The 16,081-nt window shown below is 57.1% G+C and overlaps 1 protein-coding gene across 1 annotated transcript in view; it reads right to left on the bottom strand.

Annotated features, from left to right (window-relative positions):
• The window catches only part of LOC115915847 (protein Wiz-like), a gene marked incomplete at its 5' end in the record, with an annotated part of 32,367 nt that extends 23,912 nt beyond the window's left edge, over positions 1 to 8,455 (bottom strand). The window contains 4 exon segments of the mRNA XM_030969562.1: positions 60 to 312; positions 1,791 to 4,087; positions 5,053 to 5,113; positions 8,371 to 8,455. Coding sequence (XP_030825422.1) covers positions 60 to 312; positions 1,791 to 4,087; positions 5,053 to 5,113; positions 8,371 to 8,455 — 2,696 coding nt within the window.
• Positions 8,456 to 16,081: the final 7,626 nt, after the last annotated feature.

Raw genomic sequence — 16,081 nt, 5'->3', positions numbered from 1 at the left:
CTTGGTGGAGACCCTGGTGAAGATCTTGGTGAAGATCTTGGTGGAGGTCCCGGTGGAGGTCCCGGTGGAGGTCCCGGTGGAGGTCCCGGCCCGGCGAGGGCCCCATGGCGCGCAGCAGCGCCGGGTGCTCGGGGGCGGTGGCCAGGAGCTCTTTGAGGATGTGGATGGGGGACACGGTGAGCTCCCAGTTGGTGATGCCGAAGTCGCGCAGGTGGGCGCGGGCGTGGCTCGACAGCCCCGCCCTCGTGTCGAACCCCGCCCCGCAGAACTCGCAGCGCATCAGGCTGAACGTGCCCGGGTCGAAGTTGGCCACTGGAAAGAGGAGGAGAGGTCAGTGGTGGGATCAGGGCCACCAAAAACCACCAGGATCTCAAAAATCCCAAAAAAAACCACCAGGGACCCAAAAAACCCAAAAAACCATCACCAGGAACCCAAAAAAACCCACCACGAACCCAAAAACCCAAAAAAACCCCACCAGGAACCCAAAAAACCACCAGGAACCCAAAAAAACCAAAAAAACCTCATCAAGAACCCAAAAAAACCCCATCAAGAACCCAAAAAAACCCCCACCAGGAACCCAAAAAACCCCAAAAAAACCCCACCAGGAACCCAAAAAAACCCCCACCAGGAACCCAAAAAAAACCAAAAAAACCCCATCAAGAACCCAAAAAAAACCACCAGGAACCCAAAAAAACCACCAGGAACCCAAAAAACCCAAAAAAACCCCACCAGGAACCCAAAAAAACCACCAGGAACCAAAAAAAATCAAAAAACCCCCACCAAGAACCCAAAAAAAACCACCAGGAACCCAAAAAAACCACCAGGAACCCAAAAAAAAAACCACCAGGAACCCAAAAAAACCACCAGGAACCCAAAAAACCCACCCAGAAACACCAAAAAAAAAAAGCCAAAATCCACCCCATGAGGCTGAAGGTGCCCAGGTCAAAGTTGGCCACTGGAAAGAGGAGGAGAGGTGGGATCAGGGCCACCAAAAACCACCAGGAACCAAAAAATCACAAAAAAACCCCACCAGGATATCAAAAAACCCATGAGGAACCCAAAAAACCCACCCAGAAACGCTGAAAAACCCCTAAAATCCACCCCAGGTCAGATGTCCAGGTGGGTTTGTAGCAACCAGGGCCACCAAGAGCTGTGGTCAGATGTCCAGATGGGTTTGTGGCCACCAGGACCACCAAGACCTGTGGTCAGATGTCCAGGTGGGTTTGTGGCCACCATGACCACCAAGACCTCAGGTCAGATGCCCAGGTGGGTTTGTGGCCATGAGGGCCACCAAGAGCTCAGGTCAGATGCCCAGGTGGGTTTGTGGCCACCAGGGCCACCAAGACCTCAGGTCAGATGTCCAGGTGGGTTTGTGGCCACCATGACCACCAAGACCTCAGGTCAGATGTCCAGGTGGGTTTGTGGCCATGAGGGCCACCAAGAGCTGTGGTCAGATGTCCAGGTGGGTTTGTGGCCACCATGACCACCAAGACCTCAGGTCAGATGTCCAGGTGGGTTTGTGGCCATGAGGGCCACCAAGACCTGTGGTCAGATGTCCAGGTGGGTTTGTGGCCACCATGACCACCAAGACCTCAGGTCAGATGCCCAGGTGGGTTTGTGGCCATGAAGGCCACCAAGACCTCAGGTCAGATGCCCAGGTGGGTTTGTGGCCACCATGACCACCAAGACCTGTGGGCCTGTAGCCCCCCAAACCCCAGAGCCCACCCTGCCAGGTGGGAGCAGAAGACCTCCCTGTTGGGACCTCCGAGAATCAGGAATTTGGTACAAACTACCTTTTTTCTTCTTCTTCTGGAAGGAGAACTTCTGCTCGATGGCCTTGACCTCCTCGGCGGAGATGAAGTGCCGCACGTTGTAGCTGACGCCGACGCGGTTGAGGTGGCCGCGCACGTGGTTGGCCAGGCCGATGCCGTTGTGGAAGCGGTCGGGGCAGTAGGGACACTTCCTCTCCTCGTTCTTCAGCATGGTGGCCTCCGAGTCCAGCAGCTCCTCCAGCTCCAGGGGACCCTCCAGAGGGGCGTCCAGCAGCAGAACGTCCAAGGGGAGAGGAGGTTCCTCCAGCAGGAACTCCCCCCGCGGCGGGAGAAGCTTCTTCTTGAGGGGCTTCCCCCGCGGCCTCTTGGCCGCCCTGGGGTGGGCGCTCATCTCCTCCAGGACCACCACGGGCACCGTCATCCTCAGCTGCTGCCGCTGCTCCTCCGAGGCCACCGCCGGGTCCGTGGCCCTCAGGGTGGCCCTGAAGGTTCTCTTGAGCTCCAGCGCGGCCCGAGGGACGGTGACGGCGCCGCTGGTGGCCCTGCTGTGGCCCAGCTCCATCTCCTCCGCCGCCCACCTGTGCCGCAGCTCCTCCAGCGCCGCGTGGTGGCCGCGGAGGTTGTCCCCGTCCCCCTCCAGCTGCTGGGTGGCCGCTCTCTTCCTCAGCTGCTGCAGCGCCGAGTGCGAGAAGCCTTTGGGCGAGGAGAACGCGGCCAAGGCCGAGCTTTGGTGGGAATACGGCGCCGCCTTCCTGGCGTGGTGGAACCCGTGCGGCTCCTTCTTGGTGGCCCCTTGGTCGCTCTTGTCCGGCCTGGGGTGACCGAAGGCGGGCGGCGTGGGGTCATAGATGGAAGAACCTCCCGGGAGGAGCCGCTCCGAGAAGCTCCTCTCGCTTTTGCCGAAAGCCTCGGCGTCGGCGAAGCGGCCGGGCCGGCCGGGGCTGTAGGAGCCGCGGGAGGTGCCGGGCTGGTTGGGGTCCTCCTCGAAGCTCTCGGGCTGCCAGGAGAAGTGGGAGTGGGCGTACCTCAGGTGCTCCCTGAGGATGTGCTCGGTGGGCGCCGGGAAGCCGCAGAGCACGCAGGCGCTCGGCGCTTTGCCGGGTGGCGGCGCCGCCGGCAGCTCCTCGGTTTGGAAGGGTTTGTAGAGGCCGTGCCCGGCGGCGTCCCCGAAGAGGCTGGAGCTCCTTGAGGCACTCTCCTTCCTCTCCTTGACGTGCATCTTGGCGTGCTGCACGAAGATCTTGGAGGAGTTGGTGCCGAAAACGCACTTGGGGCACTGCAGCCGCGCCTCGCGTCCCTCATCGGGGAACTCGTTCAGCTTCTGGATCTCCTCGATGATCTTCTCGCGGGACTCCTGGTGGAGCCTCCTGTGCCGCTCCAGCGCCGCGGGCTCGGCGAAGGCCCAGCCGCACTCGCCGCAGCAGAAGCGGCAGGCGGGCGCGTCGGCGCTGCGGTTGTGCTGCAGCATGTGCTCCAGCAGGTGCTCCTTGCGGCGGAAGTAGATGCTGCACTCGATGCAGGTGAACACGCTCGGGGGGTTCTCCTCCTGCCCCAGCTCCTCGTCCTTGGGGGGCTCCTCCAGCAGCACCCCGCACACGTACGGCCGCACCTCGGCCGGCTCCGGCAGCAGCCGCTCCACCGAGTCCTCGGCGTTCACCGTCCACGACTGCTTGGCCACCACCACGTCCAGCTTGGGCAGCGTCCACTCGGCCGCGGCGTCCGGCTCCGATCTCCTCCGGCCGCTCACCGAGGTTTTGGCTTTGGCTCTGCGCGACGCCGGCGCCGCTTCCCGGCCCGAGGCCGAGCCGGGCGCGTCCGGTGCCGGCTGCGGGTCCTGGAAGGACGGGCTGGGGCTCCTGGAGATCCACTCCAGCCGCTGGACGCCCCGAGCCCTTCCGGGTGCTTTGGTTCCTTCTGGGGGTGCTTCTCCTCCGGGCACGGCGCTGCCTCGGTCCGGTGGCCGTCCGCTGGCCCGAGCCGGTGGCCATCGTCCGGTGGCTCGGCCTGGTGCCCGTCGTCCGGTGCCTCGGCCCAGTCCGGTGCCTCGGCCCGGTGCCCGTCCCCTGGCTCAGCCCAGTGGCCGCTGTCTGGTGGCCCAACCCGGTGGCCGCCGTCCGGTGGCTTCGGGCCAGTGTCCGTCCAGTGGCCCGAGCCAGTGGCCATCGTCCGCGCCTCGGGCGGTGGCGGCGCTGCCCGGCGAGCGGCCGGGGCCGGGCCGCGGCTCTAAAGTGCTTTGGTCGGTGCCCCAGGACACGGCCACGGGCAGCGGGCGGAACAGCGCCTGCGGGAACGCCGGCTGCTCCTCGGGCGCCGGGCTGCAAGGGAATTTTGGGGTGAAAAACGGGGGTTTGGGGAAATATCAACGTTTGCTGGGAGTGGGGTTGAAGGGTTTGTGGGGGATTCCCGACAATTTGGGGTGGACACAAATCCATCCCTTCCCACCCTCCCAAAAATTTGGGGTGGACACAAATCCAGCCCTTCCCACCCTCCCAAAAATCTGGGGGGACACAAATCCAGCCCTTCCCACCCTCCCAAAAATCTGGGGGGACACAAATCCAGCCCTTCCCACCCTCCCAAAAATCTGGGGCGGACACAAATCCAGCCCTTCCCACCCTGCCAAAAATCTGGGGTGGACACAAATCCAGCCCTTCCCACCCTGCCATGGCTGGCGGAGCCCTCGGGAATTCCAGCTGCTCCTCATTTGTGGGGCTGGAGGGGAATTTTGGGGTGAAAAACAGGGGTTATGGGAAAAGACAACCAGGATGTTCCCAGGGTGAACTGGGATGGATCCAAAGGGAACTGGGATGGATCCAAAGGGAACTGGGATAGATCCAGGGTGACCTGGGATGGCTCCAGGGTGAACTGGGATGGCCTGGGAGGAACTGGGATGGCTCCAAAGGGAACTGGGATCACTCCAGGGTGACCTGGGATGGCTCCAGGGTGACCTGGGATGGCTCCAGGGGGAACTGGGATGGCCTGGGAGGAACTGGGATGGCCTGGGGTGAACTGTGATGGCCTGGGGTGAACTGGAATCACTCCAGGGTAACCTTGGCTCACTCCAGGGTGAACTGGGATGGCCTGGGAGGAACTGGGGTGGCTCCAGGGTGGACTGGGATGGCCTGGGGGGAACTGGAATCACTCCAGGGTGACCTGGGATGGCTCCAGGGTGACCTGGGATGGCTCCAGGGTGGCCTCTGATGGCCTGGGAGGACCTGGGATGGCTCCAGGATGGCCTGGGGTGGCCTGGGGGCCGCTGGCTGCTCCGTGCCTCAGAACTCACCCGAGCTGTGTGCGCTGAGCCGCGGCCGGGACGGCTCCGGAGAGGGCGGCGTCGGGCTCATCTGGAAAACAGGACGAGAACAGGGGGTCAGCACAGCCAGGAGGGAATTCCCAGGAAAACCTCAGCCTGGGGTGGCTGGGAACACTCCCAGGGCTGGTCCTGGCACAGCCGAGGCCGGATTAGAGCCGGATTTGCCAGCCTGGCTCGGGGAGGGCTCGGGGCCGGAGCAGCGTCCGGCGGATAATCGCTGCTAAGGAGTTTAACGGGAAAGCTGCGGGAGATCCCGTTATCCCTGCTCTGGGGAGAGCTCCAGAACGGAGACACGTTCCCAAAAATCCCCCTTCCACATTCCAAAATCCCCGCTCCACATCCCCAAAAATCCCTGCTCCACATCCCCAAAATCCCTACTCTACATCCCCAAAATCCCTGCTCCACATCCCCAAAAATCCCTGCTCCACATCCCCAAAAATCCCTGCTCCACATTCCAAAATCCCTGCTCCACATTCCCAAAAATCCCTGCTCCAAATCCCCAAAAATCCCTGCTCCACATTCCCAAAATCCCTGCTCCACATCCCCAAAATCCCTACTCTACATCCCCAAAATCCCTGCTCCACATCCCCAAAAATCCCTGCTCCACATCCCCAAAATCCCTGCTCCACATTCCCAAAAATCCCTGCTCCAAATCCCCAAAAATCCCTGCTCCACACACCCAAAAATCCCTGTTCCACATCCCCAAAAATCCCTGCTCCACATTCCCAAAAATCCCTGCTCCACATCCCCAAAAATCCCTGCTCTGAGTCCCCAAAATCCCTGCTCTGAGTCCCCAAAATCCCTGCTCCACATTCCAAAATCCTGCTCCACATCCCCAAAAAATCCCTGCTCCACATCCCCAAAAATCCCTGCTCTGCGTCCCCAAAATCCCTGCTCCACATCCCCAAAATCCCTGCTCCACATCCCCAAAATCCCTGCTCCACATCCCAAAAACTCCCAACCACCCCAAAATCCCTGCTCCACATCCCCAAAAATCCCTGCTCCACATCCCCAAAATCCCTGTTCCATATCCCCAAAAATCCCTGCTCCACGTCCCCAAAAATCCTGCTCCACATCCCCAAAAATCCCTGCTCCACGTCCCCAAAAATCCTGCTCCACATCCCCAAAAATCCTGCTCCCTCCCCAAAATCCCTGCTCCACATCCCCAAAATCCCTGCTCCACATCCCCAAAAATCCCTGCTCCACATCCCCAAAAATCCTGCTCCACATTCCAAAATCCCTGCTCCACACCCCCAAAAATCCCCGCTCCACATTCCCAAAAATCCCGCCCAAAAAAATCCCTGCTCCACATCCCCAAAAATCCCTGCTCCACATTCCAAAATCCCTGCTCCACAGCCCCAAAAATCCCCGCTCCACATTCCCAAAAATCCCTGCTCCACATCCCCAAAAATCCCTGCTCCACATCCCAAAAATCCCCGCTCCACATCACCAAAAATCCTGCTCCACATCCCCAAAATCCCTGCTCCACATCCCCAAAAATCCCTGCTCCACATCCCAAAAATCCCTGCTCCACATCCCAAAATCCCTGCTCCACATCCCCAAAATCCCTGCTCCACAGCCCCAAAAATCCCTGCTCCACATCCCCAAAAATCCCTGCTCCACATCCCAAAAATCCCCGCTCCACATCACCAAAAATCCTGCTCCACATCCCCAAAAATCCCTGCTCCACATCCCCAAAAATCCCTGCTCCACATTCCAAAATCCCTGCTCCACAGCCCCAAAAATCCCTGCTCCACATTCCCAAAAATCCCTGCTCCACATCCCCAAAATCCCTGCTCCACATCCCAAAAATCCCCGCTCCACATCACCAAAAATCCTGCTCCACATCCCCAAAAATCCCTGCTCCACATCCCCAAAAATCCCTGCTCCACATCCCCAAAAATCCCTGCTCCACATTCCAAAATCCCTGCTCCACATCCCCAAAAATCCTGCTCCACATCCCAAAAATCCCTGCTCCACATCCCAAAAATCCCTGCTCCACATCCCCAAAAATCCCTGCTCCACATTCCCAAAAATCCCTGCTCCACATCCCAAAAATCCCTGCTCCACATCCCCAAAATCCCTGCTCCACATCCCCAAAATCCCCACTCTGTGACCCCGTTATCCCAGCTCCAGGGAGAGATGGAGCCACAAAAAATGGGGAACAACCCCAACATTCCCAAAATCCCAGAGTTTAACCCCCAACGTTCCCAAAATCCCAGAGTTTAACCCCCAACATTCCCAAAATCCTGAAATTTAACCCCCAACATTCCCAAAATCCCAGAGTTTCATCTCAAACCCAACAATGGCCCCCAAAATTCCCACCCGGTGGCCGGGACGGTGGTTGGGTGGTTGCCGGTGAGTTGGCCTCCAACTCAACCCAACTCAACAAAACCCAACTCAACCCAACCCAACCCAACAAAATCCAATCCAAACCAACAAACCCAACTTAACCCAACCCAACCCAACAAAATCCAATGCAAACCAACAAACCCAACTTAACCCAAGCCAACCCAACAAAATCCAATCCAAACCAACAAACCCAACTTAACCCAACCCAATTCAACTCATCCCAAAAAAAATGAAAACAAACCCAAACCAACTCAACCAAAACCAACTCAATCCATCCAAACCAAACTGAACCAAACCCAACAAAACCCAACCCAACTCAACGAAAACGAACCCAACCCAACTTAACCAAACCCAACAAAACTCAACCCAACCAAACCCAACTCAATCCATCGAAACCCAACACAACAAAAGCCAACTCAACTCAACAAAACCAAACCCAACCCAACTCATCCAAACCCAACTCAACCCAACCAAACCCAATCCAACACAACCCAACAAAACTCAACCCAACCCAATGGAAACGAACCCAACCCAACTCAACCAAACCCAACTCAATCCATCGAAACCCAACACAACAAAACCCAACTCAACTCAACAAAACCAAACCCACCCAACTCAACCAAACCCAACTCAATCCATCCAAATCCAACCAAACCACGTCCGGCTCAACAAAATTCATCCCAACCAAACCCAACCCGAATCAAACCAAACTCAACCCAACTGAACTCAAACCAATCCATCCCAACCTAATTAAACCCAACTCAATCCCAACCCCAGGGATTCCTGCCGCGGACGGCGCGGGTTCGGGGTCGTTCCCAGCACCATGAGGAACTCCATGATGGGAATTCTCAGCCATGGAATGATTAAGGTTGGAAAAGAAGAATCGTGGAATGGTTATGGTTGGAAGAGATCTCCAAGGTCAGGCCCAACCCTCACCGGTCCCCCAGGACCACGAGATGCCCAGAATTGGGAGTTTCTGGTCCCCGGTGCTGCTGGAGCTGTTTGGATCCCCAAAATCCCTCTGGAAACACGGGGAAGCGGGAATTCCATCCCCCACGTCCCAGCCCGGCCCCAAATCCATCCAACGGCCCCAAATCCATCCAACGGCGCCAAATTTGGCCCTTCCAGCTCCAAGGAGCACCCAGGGCGGGTCCAACCCAACCGTTGGGCAGGCAAATGTCCCCCGACATTCCCGGGGAACGAACGCGACGGAAGGAGAAAAACACGGAAATTCCACCAGAAAAGGGGCAAATGGAAACTCCTCCCTGTCCAATCTACCCAAAATAAATTCCTATGGAAAGTTGGGGTTGACCCAGATCCACGGGATTGTCCTGGAATGTCCCCACTGGAGAGGATCCATGGGAGATCTGGTGGTGGTGACATCATGGAATCATCCCAAATGTCCCCAGTGGAGAGGATCCATGGAGATCTGGTGGTGCCATCATGGAATCATCCCAAATGTCCCCAGTGGAGAGGATCCATGGAGATCTGGTGGTGGTGACATCATGGAATCATCCCAAATGTCCCCAGTGGAGAGGATCCATGGAGATCTGGTGGTGCCATCATGGAATCATCCCAAATGTCCCCAGTGGAGAGGATCCATGGAGATCTGGTGGTGGTGACATCATGGAATCATCCCAAATGTCCCCACTGGAGAGGATCCATGGAGATCTGGTGGTGGTGACATCATGGAATCATCCCAAATGTCCCCAGTGGAGAGGATCCATGGAGATCTGGTGGTGACATCATGGAATCATCCCAAATGTCCCCACTGGAGAGGATCCATGGAGATCTGGTGGTGCCATCATGGAATCATCCCAAATGTCCCCACTGGAGAGGATCCATGGAGATCTGGTGGTGCCATCATGGAATCATCCCAAATGAGCTCTGGAATGTCCCCATTGGAGAAGATCCACAGAATATCTGGTGACATCACAGAATGATCCCAAATAAACCCCAAAATGTCCCCATTGGAGAAGGATCCACGGAAGATCTGGTGACATCACAGAATTGATCCCAGACGAGCTCTGGAATGTCCCCATCGGAGCAGATCTATGGGAGATTTGGTGACATCATGGAATGATCCCAAATGAGCTCTGGAATGTCCCCATTGGAGAAGGATCCACAGAATATCTGGTGACATCACGGAATGATCCCAAATGAACCCCAAAATGTCCCCATTGGAGAAGGATCCATGAGAGATCTGGTGACATCACAGAATTGATCCCAGACGAGCTCTGGAATGTTCCTGGGACGATCCCTGCTGGCCAAAGCCTCCTGAGCTCCGATTTTGGAGGAAATCCACAGAAAAAAGGAGGAGGTTCCTCCTCCCGCTGCTCACCAGGGGCTGGAAAAATCCCTCTGGGGCCGAATCCAACCCCGACGGGATCCGGGCCACAGCTCCCTCCGACATTCCCAGCCCTTCCAGGACTTTCCAGGCGCCGCAAATTCCCCAAAAACGCCCCCAAAGCTCCGATGGATTCGTCCCTCCCGACGTTCTCCGAGCTCCCCTTCCCGGGAGCAGCTGCTCCGCTGCTTTTCCAAGAAAAGAGGCCCAAGCTGGGGCCGGCTCCAGGCGGAGCGGCCGCGCCCAGCGGGGCTGGAAAACATTCCAGGGAAATTTGGGATGTCCCCAGAGGGGGTTGGAGGCACCTCGGCACCAAGGAGAAACATCTCAGGAGGGAGAAATCCGCAGGGAGGAGGGAGATCCGTGGATCTGGGGAATTCCACGGGGGGTGGAATGATGTCCCAGGGCTGTCCCAGGTCCCAGAAAAGTTCTGGGGAAAAGTTTGGAGAAGTTTTGGATGAAGGAGAGTGAAGAGAAGGGGGACGGGGGGCTGGAAATTCCAGGGGAACCCCGGGAATTGGGAGATCTGGGAATCTCATCAGCTCAGGGGTCACACGGCAGCCGTGAGGCAGCGACAGCGAGGGGAAAAGCAAACGTCAAAAATCCTTGGAAAGCTGAAAAATCAGGAAAAAAAATCAAACCCGGCCGTGCTTTGGCACCTGCAGCTCCCGGGGAAAAGGCGGCGGAGGCAGAAAAGCTGGAAAAGCTCCTGGAAAAGCTCCTGGAAAAATTCCAGCGGTGCCAGCGAGGCGGGAAAGCCCCAGAAATGAGGAGTTTTGTCCCAAAAATGCGGGGGAGGATTCCCGGGGAATGTTTGCCTTGGCAGCAGCGGAGCCCCGGGGAAGCTTTTCCCAGGGGAAAGGGGGAGAAACTGGGGGGATGAGAGGATTGAGGGGGGATCCTGGGATCCAGGAGGTGATCCTGGGATCCAGGAAACTCCAGGACACGATCCCAACTCCCAGAACGGGATCCCAAACTGCAGGATGTGATCCTGGGATCCAGAATGTGATCCCAAAATTCCAGGACATGATCCTGAGCTCCAGGACACAATCCCAAAGCTCCAGGACACGATCTTAGACTCCAGAAGGTGATCCTGGGATCCAGGAAACTCCAGGACACGATCCCAAACCCCAAGACACGATCCCAAACCCCAGGATACAATCCCAAACCCCAGGACATGATCCCAAACCCCAGGACATGATCCCAAACTCCAGGATGGGATCCTGGGATCCAGGAAACTCCAGGACACGATCCCAAACCCCAGGACACGATCCCAAACCCCAGGACATGATCCCAAACTCCAGGACATGATCCCAAACTCCAGGATGGGATCCTGGGATCCAGGAAACTTCAGGACACGATCCCAAACCCCAGGATACAATCCCAAACCCCAGGACACGATCCCAAACACCAGGACATGATCCCAAACTCCAGGACAAGAACCCAAACTCCAGGAGGTGATCCTGGGATCCAGCACATGATCCCAAACCCCAGGACACAATCCCAAACCCCAGGAAACGATCCCAAACCCCAGGATGTCATCCTGGGATCCAGGATGTGATCCCAACCCCAGGACTCAATCCCAAACCCCAGGAGGTTATCCTTGGATCCAAGACACACTCGCAAACTCCAGGACACGATCCCAAACCCCAGGACATGATCCCAAACCCCAGGACACGATCCTGGATTTCAGGACACAATTCTAAACTCCAGGACACGATCCCAAACTCCAGGACACAATTCCCAAACTCCAGGATGTGATCCCAAACTCCAGGACACGATCCCAAACTCCAGGACACGATCCCAAACCCCAGGACATGATCCCAAACTCCAGGACACGATCCATTCGCCCATTCCACTACCCATAACCGGAGACCATCCAAACCATCCCAAACCAGAGTTCAAAAGGCCCCCCGATCCCAAACCCAGACACATCCCAAACTCCAGCACACGATCCCAAACTCCAGGATGGGATCCCAAACCCCAGCACACGATCCCAAACTCCAGGACACAATCCCAAACCCCAGGATGTCATCCTGGGATCCAGGATGTGATCCCAGCCCCAGGACTCAATCCCAAACCCCAGGAGGTTATCCTTGGATCCAAGAGTCACGCCCCCCCCCCCTCAAAACTCCAGGACACGATCCCAAACCCCAGGACATGATCCCAAACCCCAGGACACGATCCTGGATTTCAGGACACAATTCTAAACTCCAGGACACGATCCCAAACTCCAGGATGGGATCCCAAACTCCAGGAAACAATCCCAAACTCCAGGACACAATCCCAAACTCCAGGACACGATCCCAAACTCCAGGACACAATCCCAAACTCCAGGACACGATCCCAAACTCCAGGAAACAATCCCAAACTCCAGGACACGATCCCAAACTCCAGCACACGATCCCAAACTCCAGGATGTGATCCCAAACTCCAGGACATGATCCCAAACTCCAGGACACAATTCTAAACTCCAGCACACGATCCCAAACTCCAGGACAGGATCCCAAACTCCAGCACACGATCCCAAACTCCAGGATGGGATCCCAAACCCCAGCACACGATCCCAAACCCCAGGACACGATCCCAATACCCCAGGACACGATCCCAAACTCCAGGATGTGATCCCAAACCCCAGCACACGATCCCAAACCCCAGCACACGATCCCAAACCCCAGGACATGATCCTGAACTCCCATGATTTTGCAGCCCAAAGCCTGGGATTTATCAGCTCAAAACCCCAGGATTTTCAGCCCAAAAAGCCAGGGATTTTACAGCCCAAAAACGGAATTCTATGGTTTAAAAACCAGGATTTTATGGTTTAAAAACTGGGATTTTATGGCCCAAAAACCAGGATTCTACAGCCCAAAAATTGAGATTTTACACCCAAAACCCAAAGATTTTATGGCCCCAAAAATGGAGATTTTAGGACCCAAAATTCAGGATTTCAGGGCCCAAAAATGGGGATTTTAGAACCCGAAAACCAGGATTTTACAGCCAAAAAATGGGGATTTTCTGGCCCAAAATTCAGGATTTTAGGGCCCAGTGGGAGCTAAACCCAGTCCTTGTCCTACTTTGGGAAATCCCAAACCTCTCTCAGCTTCCTCCTGGGTTTATTTTAAACCGTGGCCCCGTTCTGGGTCGAGCTGGGAGGGATTTGGGATCGGGATTCGGATCGGGGATTTGGGATGTTATTTATAGCCCCACAAGAGGCCACGGCAGCTGCTCCCAAATTTTGGGATAACGGAGCCAAAAACGGCTCCAGACCCCGCTGACCCCAAAGGTGGATTTGGGGTTCCCCACAGCCCCAAAAGTCTTTGGGAACAGTTCCTGACCCCAAATAGATTTGGGAAAAGTTCCAAATCCAACTTTGGGAAGTGTTCCTGACCCCAAGAAGATTTGGGAAGAGTTCCTGACCCCAAGAAGATTTGGGGAAGAGTTCCAAATCCAACTCGGAAGAGTTCCTGACCCCAAAAAAGATTTAGGAAAAAAAAGATTTAGGAAGAGTTTCTGATCCCAAAAGATTTGGGAAGAGTTCCCACCCCAAATAGATTTGAGAAGAGTTTCCAACCCCAAAAAGATTTGGGAAGAGTTCCTGACCCCAAAAAGATTTGGGAAAAACCAATGACCTCAAAAAGATTTGGGAAGAGTTCCTGACCCCAAAACTCTTGGCAGGAGTGAGGGTGCGGCAGGAATTTCCCATCCCAGTTGGGGGCCGTTCCCATCCCAGTGCGGCCCGCAGCTCCCATCCCAGTTTGGGGGTTCCGCTCCCTCCCATCCCAGTTTGGGGTTTTCCCCATCCCAGTTTGGGGCCTTCATCCCAGTCTGGGGCTGTTCCCATCCCAGTTTGGGGCCGCTCCCATCCCAGTTTGGGCCGTTCCCATCCCAGTTTGGGGCCGCTCCATCCCAGTTTGGGGTTTTCCCAGTTTGGGGGGTTCCCATCGGGCGTTCCATCCAGTTTGGAGCCGTTCCCATCCCAGTTTGGGGCCGTTTCCCATCCCAGTTTGGGGGGTCCCCAGTTTGGGGTCCCATCCCAGTTTGGGGCCGTTCCCACCCCAGTTTGGGGTTTTCCCATCCCAGTTTGGGGGTTTTCCCATCCCAGTTTCGGGCCGTTCCCATCCCAGTTTGGGGTTTTCCCATCCCAGTTTGGGGTTTTCCCATCCCAGTTCGGGCCTTTCCCATCCCAGTTTGGGGTTTTCCCATCCCAGTTTGGGGCCGTTCCCATCCCAGTTTGGGGCCGTTCCCATCCCAGTTTGGGGCCGTTCCCATCCCAGTTTGGGGGTCGCTCCCATCCCAGTTTGGGGCCGCTCCCATCCCAGTTCGGTCCGCTCCCACCCCAGTTTGGGGGCCGCTCTCATCCCAGTTTGGGGTTTTCCATCCCAGTTTGGGAGCCGTTCCCATCCCAGTTTGGGGCCGCTCCCATCCCAGTTTGGGGCCGTTCCCACCCCAGTTTGGGGGTCGTTCCCATCCCACTCTGGGGCCGCTCCCATCCCAGTTTGGGGCCATTCCCATCCCACTCTGGGGCCGTTCCCATCCCAGTTTGGGGGCCATTCCCACCCCAGTTTGGGGGTCGCTCCCATCCCAGTTTGGGGTTTTCCCATCCCAGTTTGGGGTCCGCTCCTCACCCCAGTTTGGGGTCGTTCCCACCCCAGTTTGGGGCCGTTCCCATCCCAGTTTGGGGCCGTTCCCATCCCAGTTTGGGGTTTTCCCATCCCAGTTTGGAGCCGTTCCCATCCCAGTTTGGGGCCGTTCCCATCCCAGTTTGGGGCCGTTCCCATCCCAGTTTGGGGTTTTCCCATCCCAGTTTGGGGCCGCTCCTATCCCAGTTTGGGGCCGCCTCCCACCCCAGCTTGGGGTCGCTCCTATCCCAGTTTGGGGGCGTTTTCCTCCGGATTTGCGGCTCCCATCCCAGCTTGGGGCCGTTTCCATCCCAGTCTGGGGCTGTTCCCATCCCAGTTTGGGGTTTTCCCATCCCAGTTTGGGGGCCGTTCCCATCCCAGTTTGGGGCGTCCCACCCAGTTTGGGGGCGTTCCTCCCCAGTTTGGGGCGCTCTATCCCAGTTTGGGGCGTTCCATCCCGACCCCCAGTGCTTGGGGCGTTGGGGGGCCGTTCCCATCCCAGTTCTGGGGGGTTCCCTCCCAGCTTGGGCGTCCCATCCCAGTCTGGGGGCTGTTCATCCCAGTTTGGGGCCGTTCCCATCCCAGTCTGGGGCGCGTCTTCCCATCCCCAGTTTGGGGTTTCCCATCAGCTTGGGGCTATCCCAGTTTGGGGCTGTTTCCCATCCCAGTTTGGGGGCGCTCCATCCCAGCTTGGGGCCGCTCCCATCCCAGTTTGGGGCCGTTCCTATCCCAGTTTGGGGGCCGTTCCCACCCCAGTTTGGGGCCGTTCCCACCCCAGTGTTTGCGTCCCAGTGGGGCTTTCCCATTCCAGTCCCACCCCAGTTTGGGGTTTCCCATCCCAGTCTTGGGGTCCACCCAGTTTGGGGGCGTCCCATCCCAGTTTGGGGCTTTCCCATCCCAGTTTGGGGCCCGTTCCCATCCCAATTTTGGGGCCGCTCCCATCCTAGCCCACCCCATTATTGCTTTTCCTGGCACTGACCCTAATCAGGGGAAATTCCTGGGAATGGGGCCAGAGCTGGAAAGCAGCCCCGACCCCAGGGCAGCCCCAGGAAATGTTTTGGGGTTTTCCCGGCAGTCTGGGATGTGTTTGGGGTCGTTGGGTGCCGCCTCGGGGTCTTTTCCTGGCTCGGGTTCAAAGAACCTTAAAAAACTCCCAAATTTGGCAAGGATCCTCGGGATGGGATCCAGAAGGTTTGGGGTACCTGAGGGCTCTGCTGATCCCAAACTCCCAAAATCCTGCCAAGGTTTGAGTTGCAGGAATGGAGAACCCCGTGGGAGGAGCCCACCCCACAGGAACCCATACACCATTTCACCCCAAAGAAACCCCAAAGAAACCCCCAAAGCTCACTGGGATGGTTCCAAATTAAATCAGACTTTGGGGGGCACCTGGGGTGCTCTGCTGATCCCAAAACCTGACCAAAGTCTGGCACTGAGAAACCCCAACCCCAAACACGGCTCTGGTCACCCTGACCCCAAACACAGCCCCCCCCCTCCCCCCCCCCTTCCTCTCTCCCACACCTCTCCTCCTTCTCCCCCCTCTGGTCACTCTCTGACCCAAACACAGCTCAGGCCACCCCAAACACGCCGCCCCCCCCCACAGCTCGGCCACCCCAAACACGCCTGGTTCCTGTCCCCACCCCCTGTCACCCCAAACACGGCTCTGGTCACTCCTGACCCCAAA

The sequence above is a fragment of the Camarhynchus parvulus genome, unplaced genomic scaffold, assembly GCF_901933205.1.
Source record: "Camarhynchus parvulus unplaced genomic scaffold, STF_HiC, whole genome shotgun sequence".
In the NCBI taxonomy this organism is placed as follows: Eukaryota; Metazoa; Chordata; class Aves; order Passeriformes; family Thraupidae; genus Camarhynchus; species Camarhynchus parvulus.
Note: the sequence above shows the minus strand (reverse complement) of the source record. Positions and strands in the feature narration are given on the sequence as shown.